The sequence below is a fragment of the Corvus hawaiiensis genome, chromosome 5, assembly GCF_020740725.1.
Source record: "Corvus hawaiiensis isolate bCorHaw1 chromosome 5, bCorHaw1.pri.cur, whole genome shotgun sequence".
NCBI lineage: Eukaryota > Metazoa > Chordata > Aves > Passeriformes > Corvidae > Corvus > Corvus hawaiiensis.
This window is the reverse complement of record NC_063217.1, coordinates 45469329-45487325: the sequence shown is the minus strand read 5'-3', so window position 1 is coordinate 45487325 and position 17997 is coordinate 45469329. Positions and strand designations below refer to the sequence as shown.

Sequence of the window (17997 nt, the reverse complement as noted above, 5' to 3'; positions counted from 1 at the left end):
CCTTTCCCCAGGGACATCTATTCTACTGATATCAGTGAACAGGAGGAGGCTGGAAGGGAATGACTGCTTAATTTTTGCAGTATACCTGGTTTCGCCAAAGGATGAACTACAACCATTGATGAGGGTCTCAGCATGCTGCCTCGAAGACGTACCCTGTTTTGGCCGGTCTTCTTGTCCACCCTCACTAGTGATGGCCTAGCCCAGTCAGAAAACCACAGGTGGTCCTCAAACACCGCTACAGCAAAAGGGTGGCCTACAAAGACACGAGGTTTATCATTTCCACATCTGTAGGACATACACAAGAAACCCTGTAAAGGAAAGCATTATCTGCATATAGGTCAACTTCTAACACAGGGGCCTAGCCATAGCCAGTGCTCCACTTTGATTTCTCATGGAGAGGGATAAGTGGCTGTGAGCAGGGGACCACGGGTACATGTTACTTGTGCTCTTAGCAAAGGAGGCTATGACACTTGCCTGACTCAGTACAGTCTCTACACTTCTGCTGACTTCCAACCAGATCTAGTTCACAGGATGCTTCTACCTCATACATCATCATTTCTTGAGGCAGCATTGGGACCAGCCTTTCAGAATTGGGGTACCTCCCTCCTCTGTCTCCAAGTGGCCCAGCACAGAGCTGCTGAGGTACACAGTTCCTTCTGTGGTCTTCACATAACAAGGAGGAAAGGAGCTCAGGGCGTGTGTCATCCTGCATAAGCAACCTGGCATGAGGCAGCCTGGGAGCTACAGATACTGCAGCCACAGACTCGTGGTAGGGCCCCAAAGCCAGTGTGTGGTCTCTGCAAGTGCCAAAAGTACACACAAGTGCAATGCAGGGGGCCACACATGCATATAACCAGCCAACATAAACCATGGGAGGCAATAGGTCATCCAGGTAGCTTCCTCTCTTTTCACTGATGACAACAAGATCCTAGACACCAGCTTTAACCAGGCATCTAACAATTACATGACTAACAATGTGAGAAATTCCACCCCAAGTTCAGAGCACAGGAACTTTTCCTTGGTGGCACAGCATTATGTGCACTAGGAAAACTCAGATCCTCAGTTTGACTTTCAGAGATAAGCTCAGCAATTCAGAATCCACAGGAAAATTTCATATATATAATGGCAGACATAAAGGTTTTTACAAAATGATTCTGACTCTTTCTAATCCTTCATGATAGAAAATTGTCATTAGTCCATATGGGATGATGCATTTTTTCTATACACTCAGAAATCTCCTGCTTTCAAGGCAGCCTTTGGGCAAGATATTTGCAATGGAAGGTAAGAACACATGCTGTTCTTCCATGGATGTACACCTGGCTTCAGACTGGATGCTTCCTGGCTGAAGCAGGTTTGCTTTGTTCTGGTCCTTAGAGCCTCAGTGTGCACTGCAGTCTGAGCCCCTCTGAAAAGTATGTTTTGTAAGCACATGGTTTTTATGATCTGTGCTTTTGCTTCTTAATGTAAGACCTCAATTAGGTGATGTTTAATTTCAGTAAAGAAATTGGGATCCCAATATATATTGCCTTAAAAAAATTTTTTGAATCAAAGACAAGCAAAGAAGCAAACAAAAGGTCAGATAAATTAGAACCTTGGGGAAGGAGTATGTGTTACTATATCTTAAATTCACCTCAAATGAACTGAAAAAACCACTCCTTTAAAAAGAAATTTATAAGACCCTTTTTAAGTGTTCTTAAGTGTTACATTGAAGAGTGTATTGTTGGCACCTCACTGCCTCCACTGACCCATTCTCAATCACTGACCTTGGTTCTTACCTTTTCATTCCACTAAATTTGGACAACTAGACCAAGATCTAGATACTGTTCTCACCCAAACATTTGCTCACAATTTTTGCACTATTCCCAAACAGCACCCTGCTTTGACCAGCAATTTATTAACCTCTTATTTTGCAAATACATTAAGGATTAAAATTAGAAGCGTAGTGTCAGTCAGTGGAGATAGCAGGAACAGTGCAAATGCAACCCACTGCATAAACAAAAGGGATGCTTGTGTTCTTCGTTGCCTTGGGCAGGTTATTACAGGCTGGTTTACTCACAGCTGAAAACGGGGTTAGGCGGAAGAGCAGAAATAATTTACCTATTTTTGAATGCAGCTCTACTGAATGAGCTCTCAGTACAGGGGCACTAGAGGGAGCTGCTGTAATAAAAACTCATGTTACAGCCCAACATGCCACCTTCCCGTCCTCCAGTGTACGGCTGTTCAGAACAAAAACTGAATTCTGGTCTCACTAACAGCATTAGCAAAACATCAGGACATGCTTCTCTAAATTCATACCCCTACAGGTCTTCATCTCTTTCACTTCCTTGCATACAGAGGTTGATGTCCTTTTCTCTCACCTCCAAACAGCCGTATCACTGCTCCTTTCTCATAGTCCATGTTTCTATAGTGCTCCTAGCTCTCCTTCTTTGTTTTCTCCCTGTAAGACACTGTCTTACTCCTTGTGGGGAAACAAAATGAAACTTTGATCAGACTTCAAGGTTCTCCTTTTCAGATCTGCTGCAAGGTGGAGCATACAGCAGAATATGCACAGCAGGGGAAGACAGAGGAAGGCTGGAAACTCTCTCAGGCTTTTTGATGTCTTATAAACTGGAGAACACTGATTCCTCGAGGAACTCACTCTCCTCACCTTCAAAGGAGTGGGAGGGTATCTGGCTTAGGTGATGAACACAAGCCTTCCCAGAGCACAGACTCGAACAGAGGCTGCTCAACAGAGTAACCATAAAGTTACCCACGGCAGTCATGGTATTGAGCTACAAGTCCTCAGTCTGCCCATGTTTTGTATGCACACCTACAAAATGGTCCCCAGAGAGATGCCATGATCAAAAGGAATTGCCCTCTTCAGAAACTGTTTTGCTGTGTACAAGATTCTTAAACACATGGTTTACTTTAGGAGTGGTACAACATCAGCTCCTTGTTGCCAACACTTCTGTTCTCTTCCTCCAGGACAACACAGTTATGTGTCATGCAGTAGAAATCTCAGTCATAAAAACCACCAGCATTTTGTAAAATCATTTTTCATTTGCTATCAATTGTGTGTTTAGACTCATTCCAGTGTTCAACATTGCAGATGCCGGTTTGTTGCTCAAGGACCTTAGCGATCCAGGTTAATTCCATTTCTTCTTATGTCAATATAACTCCCTGATGCAATAAGCACAGCAAAACCTGAGTTAAACTAAGCAGCCACGCATGGGAAAAACAAATGACATTTTTAATGTTTTGATTCTTTTCATTCTTTTGTGAAGGCAGAGAAGTCCTTCAAAGTGACTCATTAATAAAATCAGTGAGTGTTAGAAAGACATACTTTTGCTAAAATGAATAGAAGTCAGCTGGGTAACAGAGTGAAGAACTTAAGTGCTGTCATTAACCCCAACAGAGAGTTGCATGGGATATACAGCACAGCAGCTGGCCAGTAATTTACATGCACATATGCAGATGTAGATGCACATGGACAAGCAGCAGTAGATAATTATCAACCCCAAAGCCTCACCTACATCATTCTGTGCAAGAATTCGACGACCAGAACCATCCAGGTTTGCGCTCTCAACCACAGCCTGTTTAGCATCACACCAGTACAACTTGTCAGCCAGGTAGTCAAGAGCAATTCCACTGGGCCACACCAGGCCAGTGCTGGCTATGACCCAGCGATCGAAGCCTTCTAATGAAGAGCTGTCAATCCGCGGGTTGACCCCCATGTCAGTCCAGAATAATCTCCTTCAGAAAACAAAATGAATACAGGAAGTCAGTAAGTAAATGTTTGTCCTCCTCTCCATGGAGTTCTTTCAAAGCAGAAAGGTCAGATCAGAGCAATACAGCCCTGAGTCACAGGAGAAAAAGGGCACACTTCAAGCAAACATATTGGCTGCTGATCTTTTCATACTTGCCATAAGACTCCAGGTGATTACACTGGGACTTATGCAGAATCCTTACTCTGTTCACTGGCATGAAACCTTTGGAAAACAGCTCCTGACTATGCTAACTGCCAGCTGTTCATATCTGCTTTTGTATTTTCCATGTGACAGCTGATGGTGGTTTAGACCACAGAAAATGATGCATTAGCCAGACCCTTGCCTAAACAAAGATGTAACAATACACAACTGAAACCAAAATTACCCATTACCCATGGAAAACAAGCAAGAGTAGGCAGGTTGTTTTAAAAAAAAACAGACCAGAGTATCAGACCCAGAGTCTTTCTCTTTTTAATAAAATCGTGACTCTCAGGGTCTCCCTCTAGACTCCTGTGTGTTACTCACTGAGTGTTTAGTGATTTTCAATGACTATGCTAGAAGGTAACTCAAAATGGGGACAGCTAAAATTGTAAATAATTTCTGAAGTTTGGGCTCATCTTCCCAGGCATCAGCTGCCTCTGTCAGGTTTACTGAAATTATTATTATTATAAGGGATTCACTTAGATTTAATTACAGAAGCAGTTTTGCTCCAGTCATGCAGGGATCAGTATTTTTAAGAGCCTTAATTGTGTTTCACATCCCTCTTAAATATTTACAGCTATGGACATTGTCATAATGCCTGTTCATCCTTCCACCATTAACTTTCTAAAAAGAAAGGTTTTAGTGATGTTTCCTCCTCCTTTTCCCTTTGCACTTTTTTCCTCTACAAATAATTTTAATAAACAATCTTTCAGAAGCTAGCTTTCTTCAAAGTTTTCCTGAAAAATGTCTCTATAGCATTCAACCTCTACTGAATGATTCTTTCAGGTCTTTTATGTCCAGAGGCAAGCTAAAAAAACATCCTCCCAACCCTGCTTCTTTATTTGATTAATTGGCACTTAGTTACAGCAGGATATGAGCATCAAAACAAAATTTGAAAGACCAGATTTAAAATGCTCCTACTACAAGCATATTGACTGAAATCCATGGGACTTTGCCATTGATTGAAATAGCCAGAATTTCATCAGGAATTTGAATGGCTAAAACTCCTGTGATCATTTCAACACTAATTAAGAAGATATAAGGTGCATTTTAAACAAGAAATCTCCAGAACAGTAAATTAGGTTTAGTTTCCTCTGAAACTGAAACGTGAACCAAAAAAATGGCTGTTTTGTAAGCACTACTGGTTAAAAGTGATTACTTTCTTCACACTAATAGATATGGAACTATCAAAGTTTCTAGTGTGGTACCTACAGCTGTCAGTGACCTCAGTTGCTCATGCTTTTCTTTAGCTTAAACTGCATACAGTATCATTAATGCTTCTATTATTTTCTTCTAAAATCTATATGAGAAATGAACATGTCTCAACTCATGACAGAAACCCTGCAATAAAACATTACAGTTCACACAACTCTGCAAGGCAATGACCAACCCAGCACAAGACTAATGCACGTTTTGACTGCCAAAAAGGGCAAGGCTTGCATGCTCATTTTAAAAAATCCTCCACAAGTATTGCATGATTTACTGTGTTTATCACTCCTTACTTAGCAAATGGGTGAATGGCAATCCCTCGGGGCTGGGAGAGATCCTCCCAGATGATCATCTTTCTTTGCATTCCATTCAGATTGCTCCTTTCAATGCACACCTTCCTGCAACACAGAGCACTGTTAGGCCCTCCCTGCTATCTTTTTTAATTATCTTCTTGGGCTGAATGTACTAAGATTTTGCATTGCTTTAGTTTAGTTGTAATAAATAATTTCCCAGCGACAGGAAGTAATCCTCCTGATGTGGGATGTCTAGTTGTTTTATCAACAAGTAATTCATGTTACAGCTTCATTATCTGGTCCAGGGCATGATGATAAAATACCTGCTGCTCTGCAGAAGACATGAAGTTCTCCTTCTTTGGGCGAATAATGAATTGCAAGTATGATTACTAATAGAGAAATGCTAGCTTTGAAGGGAGTCAGGAGGAAAACCAGCTCCTAACTGAATACCATTACCAAATGTATAAAGAATTTTTTTAAATTAGTACATTTACATAGCATTTTTCATCCAGAAATCACTGGTCATTTTACATATTACATCTATTTTGCAGGAAAGAATGAGGCTAAGAGTCTTAAGATTGCTCATAAAATCAGTGGCCAAGCCAAGTATAGAATCTACACTGGCAATCTTCCAATTCACCTTTTTTCCCGAAAACTGATTTTATTGCTGCAATATTCACCTTGCCAAAGAAATACCAGCATCTACCTGCAAGCAAGCCTACAGCCTTCCATGCCTCTTTGAACCTTCAAAGAAAGGCTCCACAGAGATGGAAGGAGAAATATATTCCTGGAAATGTGAAATACAAGCAGGTAAATGCAGTGGGTGAGAAGGAAGTTGCAGGTTCAAATTCTCACATTCTCCCTGAACTCTTGTCCTATGGAGAGAAGCACCATAATCTCCCATTTCACAAGAAACGTGGGCATATTTCTACAGCAGCACAGTCATGTGACAAGATTGTACCTCGAAGCAAGGAAGTAGACTAGCAGAATGTTTAAAATGGAGAAGGAGGTTGAAATTATTTTTTATTGACTAATGAATTATGGATCATACTGAAAGCTCATGACCACTCTCCAAGGAGTCTTCATTACTTGTTGTGATCTGACACTGCCTTTTCATCAAAGGTCAGTTTTGTTTCCCTCTGCACATAAGGTTAGGTATCAGCTGAAAGGTGGTCATATTGTCTGGCAGTGGTCATTCCTCTTTTATCAGAGATAATAAAAAAAGGCTCCCCAATAGCATGGTTCTAGCTGCCAACAACACTGATTTCTGTCCAAGACGTGCTCAGTACAGTAATATTCTTTTTTATATGAATATATAAATACCTATACACACACACATGCAGTGTATGTATATAAAGAAGAGGGTAAGCAAATATATTCACACCCACATGTGCACATACGTGTTTGTATATATGCAGTGCATGCTTTAGATTCCTTGCAACTGAGTCCAAACCCTTGCTTTCTGGAAAGACAAAAATACAATAGCAGGCTGAAAGTGAACTTCCAGCATTTTAGTTTTAAAGATCCTTCCTACTGTATATACTTGAGACTACAACTACCCAGTCAGAATGTGAAGCACTCCCGAATTAGAGTGATATCTCAGCTATTTCTGTATCAGCAGTCATTTATTCCAAATATTTTATGGCATGCTTCAACATAAATGCACTGTGGAGCATGTACCCTCTGTCTGTCCAATACAATTTACGGTTAATCCAGTCCACAGCAAGGCCTTCGGGTGTATCTATAGCTTCATGAATAACCTTTTCACGATCTGAACCATCCAGATTAGCTCGTTCTATCCATTTCAAGGCGGTATGGGCAAAGTAAATCTGTAAATAAATAACAGATGAGGTGTAATTAGTTCCCATCTCACTTTCTACTCTCCCCCCCTGTCTAGTATCTCCATTTCTAAAATACCTTTTTCATCTTGGAAATTCCCTAAACCGCTTATTCACAAAAGGCTGCACAGGTAACCCGTGATCCCTGATCAAGTAAAAAAGCACTTATCCTTCAACCAGGATGACTTCTACAGGCAGCTTGTGCTTAGCTGTAAATCCTGGTTGCCCTATATACAGCCCTCTACATATCCTGTGGTTTTGTTTCAGCCAGCAGCTACTTCACATGAAGCACAGCTGAGGAAGCAAAAGTTGGAGAAGGCAAAAAGAAGGACCTTGTCATTTCACTGGCTGCTTATGTTGAAAACAGAGAAGCATGGAGAAGAGAGTAGAGCTCTATGCATATCAAGGAGCTGGGAAGGGGAAAAGGAGTAAAAAAATTTGTTTCTATTTTTTCCCCTCCTTCATCTTGCAGCTATCTTAATTTTTACTGGGTGTCTATTCTGTAACACTCTAACATTTCTAGGAGAGGTTTTTTAGTTTGGGGTCAAAAGAAAAGTTCTTTGCTGGTAGGGAAAGTAGGTTTGCATTTTCCAAGGACGTGTAAATTTTGTCTTGTATTCAGTACCAGAGGGAGCCAAACACTGTATGGCAGACCCACGTGAAAAGCAATGCTGAGGCTTTCTCTGGAAATGGTAACAGCAAAACAAATAACTTGCTTTGATGCTAACCATGAGGTCAAACAAAACAGGAGGGAGCCTCTAGCTTAGACCAGCTAATTCAATATCCTGGGAACACAAATGGGTGCTGCCTTGCCACTCAGCTCCGTGCTGACAAGACCGGACTCCCGCAGCCTGGATGGCCCCTGCATGTCCCCTCACCTATGTACTGCCCACCCTAACACAGCAGGAGGGGATCCCGAGAGCACACCAGAGTCCCTGGCACAGCTCATCTACACTTGGCACAGCCCAGGACAACTGCTACCTCTCCAGCAGCGCCCTATTTCAGGAGCAGGTGGCAATGTTCCAGAAGCGCCTGAAGTGCTCCTCCTGTAAATGCAGATCTGGTAACATTCACATTTGTTTGGCTGTGTCCATCTGGGCCTTGAGATGCTTCCAACAATTTAACCGAGCTCCTCATCAGCTTTCACTGTACCATCCAGGATTCCTTTGCAACACTTCTACAGTGTAAATAAGTCTCTCCATGGGAAAACACAACTATCTGCAACAGAAGGTTTAGCAAAGCACAGCTGAACTCCTATTCTTCCTAACTCTGCAGACAAGGAGTAGGACATTAGGATGTGGCCAGACAGAAAAACAGCTCTTTACACAGAGAAGACTCCTGTTTCCAACAGCACTATCTCGAACGTGAGGAAGACATTCTGGAAGAGCAATAAACTCTGTGAGCTTTCAGCAGTTTTGCTCAATAATATAAGAACATGGGAAATAATTCTTGTTACCGTTACTACTACATTTAGTAGGGATCATACAGATTTAGCTGTACAGAAGAAAAGATACCTTTGCTCATACCACTACACAGTGAAAAAAACCCACAATATATTTCCAGAAAATACTGCAGTCTTAATGGAGAAAACTTAATGGAGCCACACAAAAATTCTTTGAAATTGAAATCATGCCTGAAGTGAGTTTAGAAATCCAAATTCTCTGTGAATTATTTTCAATGTACAAAAAATAAGTAATTGAAGAATGAAACTCCTCAGCTACTGTTCGGCAGCCTGTATCAGTTGTGCTCCTAGACAGGCAACAGAACAGCAAGCAGCATAACGTGTAATCCAGATCACTGAGAGAGGAAAGGTTAAGGCACATGAAAGCTCAATCCTTTTGGCCTTGAAACACTCCTGAATTCTCTCATTTTCAATGCCTTACCTTATTTTCCACTGGGTCAGAGTCCAGTGCTAAGACTACTCCCATCTGCCAGTCAAGTAAACTTGTATAATCTGTCCCATCAAAACTGATCTGACGGATATCTTGGCCATTTGCAAATAACAAAAATGGCTTAGGACCTGTTGATGAAAATTTGCCAGTATGTTTATTGCACTAAGTTCAAAGTGATCTCTAACTTGCATTATTACCTAACTAGCATTGTAAATAAGTAACAGGAAAAGATAAAATGAGGAACACAAAGATATTATGGCAATTTTCCTAAATTCCACTTGCCTCAGGAAATTAAAGATAAATGTGAATACAAGTTTACAGCATCAGCCTCAACATTTCTGACAAAAGCAGTCACTAGTCCTGCCGCATTTCACACTGAGTGCCTTAGTCTCAAGGCAATAATCTCTCTACATTTCACATGAACTTGACTTTTCACTTGAGTTTTGCATATGGAGAAGCCTTGTGTAGTAAAAGCAAGAAAAATACTGTCCTCCAAAAAGAATATAGCTTTCCCCTTATTTCAGGTACAAATCAAAATCTTCTCTTTCCTCCTCTCTCTTTGGCAACTGCTTATACCTTGCAGATCACCAGGGTCTGCCCTTTTCTCAGAAGGAACAGAAGGGTCTGGAATCCAAACATGCACATCAAACACCTCAGCTTCCTGGGGCCACTGGGGGAGAAATATCCCTGTATGGAAAGTCCTTCAACAGACTATTTCCTACTCTGCTCTCCAAACATAGACACCTCAGCCCCAGGTCTGCAACACTGCGCAGAAACTATGCCCACATATATATGAAGGCACAAAAGCCTGCATACTGCAGGACAGACCTCCACAGTATGGGATCCCAGAGTGAAATGTTGAAGAGGGATCAAAACCTGAGCTTTCTGTGAAGGAGACTCAACCATATATTGGTGCTTGTTCTGGTTTATTCCCAAAATAGGTTCTCTCTCCTAACAACTAATACTTCCCAAGTTTCACAAAGTAACCTGAAATCAGTGCAAAAAGGGATCCCAGTTGTGTCATCCACCTTAAAGGACTCAATAAAGGTTTTGCTTTTATTGGCAGAAATATGCAGGCATACCAAGACACTGACCTATAGCAGTGCAGTGCTTTCTGTCTCGCTGAAGCTTATATCCAGGAAAACAAGCACACTCCCAGGAGGATGGGCTTAAAGAAGAGCATATCTGACTGCAGCCACCATTATCTGGAGATGTACAACCTTAAACAGAGCATTTGTAAAATTTTACTGTGCCGTTCTAAAAAAAAATGAAATACAACAAAATCAGAGGTATAAGAGAATGATTCACTCTGCTCAGGATTTCTACAGTGCAAATCTTCTCAGCGACTGCTAGATTTAGCAAAAGGCTTCCTGCTGAAAGCAGAAGCCTAGTGAAGTGAAAACAAGTTAGTAGGAATTTGTTTCAGAGTTTTCCTGAAAATTTACAACACAAGATGGGAGATAGGAGGGTGGGATACATAGAGTGTCTTCCACATGTTTCAGAGAACTCTTTTCCCATACAAATCTCATCCCATCTGCAACAGAGTAATAAATTTTATCAGACTTCGCACTCCATGCAAAGAAACAGCATATTTATGCAATCTTCTCCCCAGAAATTAGTTAGCCTGGGATGGCAAATTGATACTTTCTAATAAAACAAACCAAGATTTCATGTAAAAAGAAACCATTCTTTTGTTATTCTTTCTGTTATATTCTAAATAGCAACATGAGATAGCAAAACAGAAATAATGACTGAATCTATGCATAAAGTACAGTCCAAAATATGAAAGGGATTAAAAGGGAAAGAGAATTTTTTTCACAGCATAAGGCTGTCAGTAATGGAGTTTTCTTGGTCCCTCAGACTGAAAAGATGCAGCTGAGAAGCTATGGTCCCCTGAATTTGAAAAATTGCTGAAATGGGGAACGGCAGATTAGTGAGTGTAGCAGCTTCAAGAATTCTGACTGCAAAAAATTCCATTTGTGAGTAAGTTAGAGTGACTCTGAACATGGGCTGCATGATGTCAATAAAACTATCTTCAGGTTTCACCCAAGCCTTAATTTTGTACATATATTTCCCCTTGAGTATAAATTTTACATGTCTCCCACAACAAAAATCTGTAACATGCCTTGATCTGTGCCGACAACAAAAGAATTTGGCCTGCAAATATTGGATGTTGCTGCTATTAAAAGTCCACTAAAAGATGAAGATGAGTACTGCTCATGTCAGCACTCAAAGCACCTTACATTCTCTTGCCTTTTATCTTGTACAAACATTTACAGCTCTTCAAAATGAGTGTAAAATGCCTTCATTCACTTCTGGCTCTTGGTGCCAAGAATAAACAGAGCCTGGCAGTCACTTCAGCTAGAAAAATGGAACTTACCTGTGCATGTTTTGCCGTCCACTTTAAGTACAGATCCTTCCGGACAAAAGCAAACAGGGCCTTTAGATGTTTGAAGGCAGCCATGGCTACATTCAGTGTCATTACTTGTGCACATAATTAGCTCTACAGTAATTTAAGGAGAAAAAAAAAAAATCCTAAATGATGATAAAAATTTTTACTAAGCCCCCAACAGAGATGTTAACACCTTCTTACACAGCAAAAGAAGGGAGAAAAAAGATAAATTAAATATATGAATAAATAAAAGTGTGGTGTTGAGACTGCAACACTTCTGCAGTCTTTCTGCGGTTTGTTTTGCTTTGTTTCTGTTTTTCAAAACTTTTTTTTCACACTTTCACCTTATTACAGCCCAGGAGAAAGCCAAAATTGCTAAGTCCTGAAGCCATTATATTTATAAGCTTTAAATGTTCCAAAATTCTCTGCAGACATGTTATCAATATATAAGTCATTTTGAAAACTTTCTTTCTTACATTTCATCAAAAACAGATCAGGTTTTAAAAACTACAAGGACTCTATGCTGAAAGAATAAGTATGAAAGACAAAGAGAATGAGGAAGAACTACTTTCCTACTACTCCAAGTAGAAAGGATCAATGAAAACAGCAGATGAACCTTCCAGAAACAAAACTATGTTCCTTAGTGTCAATTTTACAAGTTATAAGGGCAAAATCATATGAGGACCTGGCAATGGCTTTCCTTTACTTGCTGTTGGAAACATTGCAGTGCCAGCATTTTTCCTTTTTTTGAGTATTTCTTTAGTGCAATTTCACAAGATAGGCTCCTTCTACCTTCTGTATTGCAGTCCCAGTTCCAGTGCCATATGGCAACACATGCTGGAAGACTGGAACTAATGCAAGATTCCCACAGCTGCCTCTATGCATCAGTTGCACACACTGGCTTAAAGGGTGTATAATTCTTGCAAATATTACTTTTCCAGGGCAACTGCATTCTGGACTGGACTGTGCTAATGACTTCAGCACAGAGAATAGGGTCCAGAAAATTCAAGTTTCTTTCTGACCAGAACTTGTGGCTTTAGATGAAGACCTTCATAAAGGACTTGGACGACAGAGCATCAAGATCTCTGGCCAGCATTTGGACTTCTCATCTCGTGTGTGTGTCTCTCTCAAGCTGCATAGTTAGTGAACATCTGCCTTGTGCTGCGGTAGTTGAGGAGTTACACAGTCCATGCTGCATCCCCTAGCCTGTGCTAGAAAAACATTATTTTCTATCTAATTTGAGCCACTCAAAATGCAGGCATACAGTTCAAGCTGGTCATCCAAAGTAGGACTGAGTTGTAGAGTGCCTAAGTGTTGTTTTGAAGGCAAAATTATATCCCACCTCCCAATAACCTCTGGCTGCAGCACTCCCATAGGTCTTCTGCCACAGCTAGCTACCTTCTGCAGCTGTCACACACACCCTGAATACCCACATTTGGGTCACTGAATCCTGCTCCTGGCTCCCTCTTAATAAAAAGGAAGAAGTGGCTCTTACAGAACCATAGAATATCCTCAGTTGTAAGGGACCCACAGAGGTCATCCAGCCCTGCCCAGGACTCTTGGAGTCTAAAATAGACTGACTGCTAGAGTCTGATAGATTCTATGGCTATATTTACTCTCCAATAGTGATATTTAATATACCCTAGATCCTGATCCTGCCATGATCCGCACTGAACTCATTGGCGTGCATGGGCACTCCTGCCTGGGGCTTACTCCAATGTTTTATTTCCGTAGAAGCAAAGTAGAATGACCTTTGTCTATGCATAAGTTTCACTTCAAAAGTGACTGGCAATATCCCAAGACCTCAAAACCTGGAATCTTTTCACATTTTATGTTCTAGACTTACTTTAGAAAGGCTTCATTCATTTCTAGACTGAACATACACATTTAATTCCACTAATGTCATACATATTAACAATGCTATCAGCCCTGATCTGAAAAGAAAATACATGATGCTTTGAGCTGCTCATTCAGAGACCAGGCAAATTCTGGCAGAGTGAGCCAAATTCAGACACCACATTTAAAAATACAGAACTGCTTATCCACCTGGAATGTGTCACCGGGCCTCGTCTGAGAAGAGGTCTCTCTGGAGACATGGCTTTTTTCTTCCTCCTCTGAAGAAGCGGATACAATTTCTCACGTGTAACATACGCTTCCTCAAACACGACACCAGAAATCAGTTCACTCAGTTTAAGCTGATCCTGCTTACTTAATAAGGGATTGGAAGCAAGCAACTCAACACACAGAACTTTCAGCAGTTCCAGTGTTAAATGAGGACTCTCCAACACGATACTCCAAGGGTTTATCTATTACAGCTCCTTACCATGACATGTTTTCCTATCAGGCAGCAGAACAAAGCCTCTTGGGCAGGTGCAGTAATAGGAACCAGGGATGTTCACACAGCCTAAAGTGCAGCCGTGATTCCAGAAGCCACATTCATTAATGTCTGCAAAAAGAAGGGCTTGTTGAGTCAGAATAACATCATCAGCCAATGCTGGGGAATTGATTAATGAAACAAAGTCTGAAAAAGTGTCTCCCTTTTTTTGCATTCATTTTTCAAAAATATGTTTTTCCTAATGAATTGTAAGAAAAAAGGTTTTCAGACCTCATATAAATCAGTGTTAAAAACCTTCTAGCAAAACATTCTCAGGCTGCATGTGTCCAGCATAGGTGCCTAGAGGACTTTCAAAAATATGCCTTTCCATACAGATTCCAGTGCCATTTAAATCCTGTGCACATCCAAAAAGTTCACACTAGACACCTTCTTCAAACAAAAATTCTTTTTAAAAATTTGGCTTCAACATGACTTAAGTAAAAGCCTCAAAACACAAGTGCATTAGAAGTCAAAATTCAGAAATCAAACCTGGTGAATTTCCTGAGAACTGGAACACTGGTGCTCAGGCAGGTTTGTAAATCCTGTAAGCTAGGAATTCTGATGCCATTATATCTTATAAAAACTGGTCATGTTGTGAAAAAGATGCATTAAAAAGCATCATGCTATCTATTAATAATAGTAAAATTAGTTTTTAAATAAAACAATCCAGATAAAAACATTTAGAAGAATGTTAAGAATTTCTGTCTTTTTTGAAAGTGATACTTAAGACAGACATCTTGTTGCTGGGTTATTCAATGTTTCACCTTTGGTGATACCTCTGATTTCATTTTTATTTAAAAATTAAACTAGCACACGTAAACATTTCGACTTATCTGAAGCTCCTTTACCTGCTGAGACTAAGACCAAAGTTTCTCACAAGAATAGCACCTGTGACGCTTTCATAGGTCTCTTTTTAAACTACTTCAGAACTTGGAAGGACACAAAACCAAAATGGCACAGTGAAATTTTTAGAACTTCATTATGATTTTTCATACTCAAGATAATAAATTGAATATAAATATAAATTTTTTCATGTAAGGAATAAAGCTTATGAGAAATTAATGCATTACCTTCACAAAACTGTTTATTTCGACTTAAAATAAAGCCACTAGAACATTTACACCGATGAGTCCTTGAGTCTGGCCTGCAGATTCTTCTTCTGCACTTCTCTCTGTTCAAATCACAGATTCCTTTTTCTGGAAGAACGATTACAGTGTAAATGGGGCGAAGTACCATATTAACCTTCCAGGAGAAAGATGATAAGAGGTGTATTTTCTCCTCAACATCTGCTTGCTCACCCTGAGGAACTTCTTATTAGTACAAAATAACTTCTATTTTTTTCCATTTGTAAAATCAGGCAAAAAACCAATCACTGTAAAAATCAAAGTACTTGGAATACTAGGAGTAGATGTGTGCAAACAATCATTTCGAGCTCTGTGTCAGCACAAGCAGATTTAGAGAGAGCCTGAACTAGGGGATGGTTTGATTTGGGTCCATTCCTATAGCAACTATGAAATGGAAAATTCAGGTTTCACATGCCCCCACGTCCTGCACAGTATTATATATTACCCTGTAAAACACTCTGAAATAAGAATAACAGAGAGGAAGCACACATGCAGAAAAGAGAGAGAAGAGAGATTTTTAAAACACAACATGCTAAGACTGCTATTATTACTACTGAAGATTATATTGGAGTATTATTACCTCATAATTACTTATATTATTTAACAAAAAAGCTGGGCAGGTCATAATGACCATGTGCTTCATTTGCACACTTCATTTCATTTGAAGAGTATTAGCACATCCTAGAGAACTGTATTGGAATGGATCTATGAGAAATACAAGCATTATAAATGTTGAACCTTTCTTCAAAGGAAGAAGCAAAAAGTGCCAAACAGGTCCCCAGGAGCCTTCCTACTTCTCCTGCTTCATGGAAAAAGCTACTCCAGTATGCTTTTTCATGGGAAGGATTTGCAGAGCCTCATGTCTGGGCTCAGCTGTCTTTCAGGACTGGTGCTTTTACAGATATGCGGCACTCATGATTTTGTCTCCAAAATTATTATTTGTGTTTTAATCTTCATAATCTTCCTGTGGAGTTTCTTGCCCCTTTCCCAAGCCAACAATAGCTGAACTGATGCTACTGAATATGGGTATGCAGCCACACAAAACTCTGTCTTTGCCTTGGCTGTGTGTGTAACGTATAAGAAATCACTAGTTCATACAGGCAAAGAAATGCATATGTAACCAATGTTCTTGTGCTGTTGCCAATTCAAAATATAAATTCCAAGAGATGGAAAACTGCATAATATTTAAGCTCCAAGTTTATTCTTCTGCTAGCCACAACAGAGAAAATGTTGGCCCCTTGGTGGAATGACAGATCACATCTATAAAAGTAATAATGTATGATTTCCCAGACAGACACTGCAGCCTGGCTGCAGACACAGATACCTTGCACATATTTGCATCAAACTGGTTAATTCTTCTCTAACAAATGTTGTATCAGTAAACGAAAAATGATGAATGGATGACTTGATGGATATTATCTATGCTATTTAGCATGTTATCCTTTAAAAGACTTGAATTTTGTGTGGTTTTAGCTAAGCCTCTCGTTTTGTATAATTAATTTTGAATTGGACACAATCTTTTTCTACTGCAACTGAATAGGGAACATACAGTAGTAGAGAGTCTAATCTTCAAATAAAGAACCCATTAGAATGACAAAAGTGCAAGTGCGTGCAGCCACAAAACAGTAGAAGCCAGAAACAAGACTGCATTCAAGACTGCATCATATGTTTATCACTGTTTCTGTTTTCCTCCCCATGTTTGTACCATTATTGATCTAAGTGGTCTAAAAAGACCTAAGACACCTGGGAGTTATGGAATAAGTAACAGAACCAATAGTTTTGCCATCTGGACAATCTCAAGAAGATAATAATTTTTAACTGAGTAAGTATTAGAAGTCTATGTAGCCATATCAATACTTAAAAAACCAATCACATTTCAAAGCTTGAAGAGAATGGTGATTAAATTAGGAATCAAGAAATTTATAACGCAGTATTTTCTGGAAGAACACCATTACAAACCATATTTTCTAACTTTCTTGTGTTCTGTGGGATTTTTTCCCTCCCATCACCTGTCTTATATGGAAATATGTGTACTCAGATATTAGACTGATGTTAGTATCTTACACTGGAAAGAAAAAAAACATAATTCCTCAAAAAAAAACCCCAAACCAAGTGTACTGAATATCATTAATCTGTTAGGAAAGATTCTTTAAAAATGTCAGAGGCAGTATTTGAGATGTTAAAGTAATTCAAGTATTTTATGAGCCATTGTTGGAAGTGCCATACCGAAGTTGTTCTGTGGGGTTATGACAGATCCATAGATGAATTAATGCTCTTCTCTTTACTTTTTGGCCCTGACCAAGCCATTTGAAAGAGAAAGGGAAGAGGACATGAGGAATTTAAGTAGCAAAGTAAATAATTCAAATTCCAGTAAAAAAAAATCAGATCATATCAGTTGCACACTTATCCTAAGTTCCCTTTCCATCTGAAGGAACTCGCCAGTTATCTGCTTTAAAGAAAGCTTGATAATTCACAGCTGACATGACGTTGCAATGTACATTTTCTTAGCCGGTACAGAGCATCCAATTAGTCTAGGTATGCTTTTATCTCCAGGTTTCTCCCTTGTAAAATCAGCTATAAATCTCATTTGAACTCCAGGCTCATTAGTCCTCCTTTCATCCCTGTTCTTGCATTGGATAAGCCAAGTAATGTACATACAAAGTCCAAAAGATTCATCTGGATTCAGCCCGCTAAGCTTCTTTCTACTCCATCACTTCCCAGACATTTTTACAAGAAGTTATTTTGAATTTAAAAAAAAAAAGGCTACTCTTGACAACATTTACTATCACATAAAAATTTACTAAACATGTTGGAAATATACATACATTTGAAAACATTTGTAGTTTATATATTAATAAAAGCAGGGAAAGCCTTTTTTCCATGGAAAGAGAAATGCCAGAAAGCAGAATGCTCTGGCGGAAGAAGTGG

At 39.6% G+C, this 17997-nt stretch overlaps 1 protein-coding gene across 4 annotated transcripts in view; it reads right to left on the bottom strand.

The window, feature by feature from the left end:
* The window catches only part of EGF (epidermal growth factor), a 59935-nt gene that overhangs the window by 21315 nt on the left and 20623 nt on the right, over positions 1-17997 (bottom strand). For all 4 annotated transcript variants that reach the window (XM_048304365.1, XM_048304366.1, XM_048304367.1 and 1 more), the window contains exons 7-15: positions 15016-15141; positions 13895-14017; positions 11560-11682; positions 10274-10399; positions 9171-9307; positions 7130-7278; positions 5450-5554; positions 3509-3732; positions 86-253 (exon numbers count right to left, since the gene is read on the bottom strand). In XM_048304365.1, the coding sequence (XP_048160322.1) occupies positions 86-253; positions 3509-3732; positions 5450-5554; positions 7130-7278; positions 9171-9307; positions 10274-10399; positions 11560-11682; positions 13895-14017; positions 15016-15141 (1281 nt within the window). The remainder of the gene's footprint in view (positions 1-85; positions 254-3508; positions 3733-5449; positions 5555-7129; positions 7279-9170; positions 9308-10273; positions 10400-11559; positions 11683-13894; positions 14018-15015; positions 15142-17997) is intronic.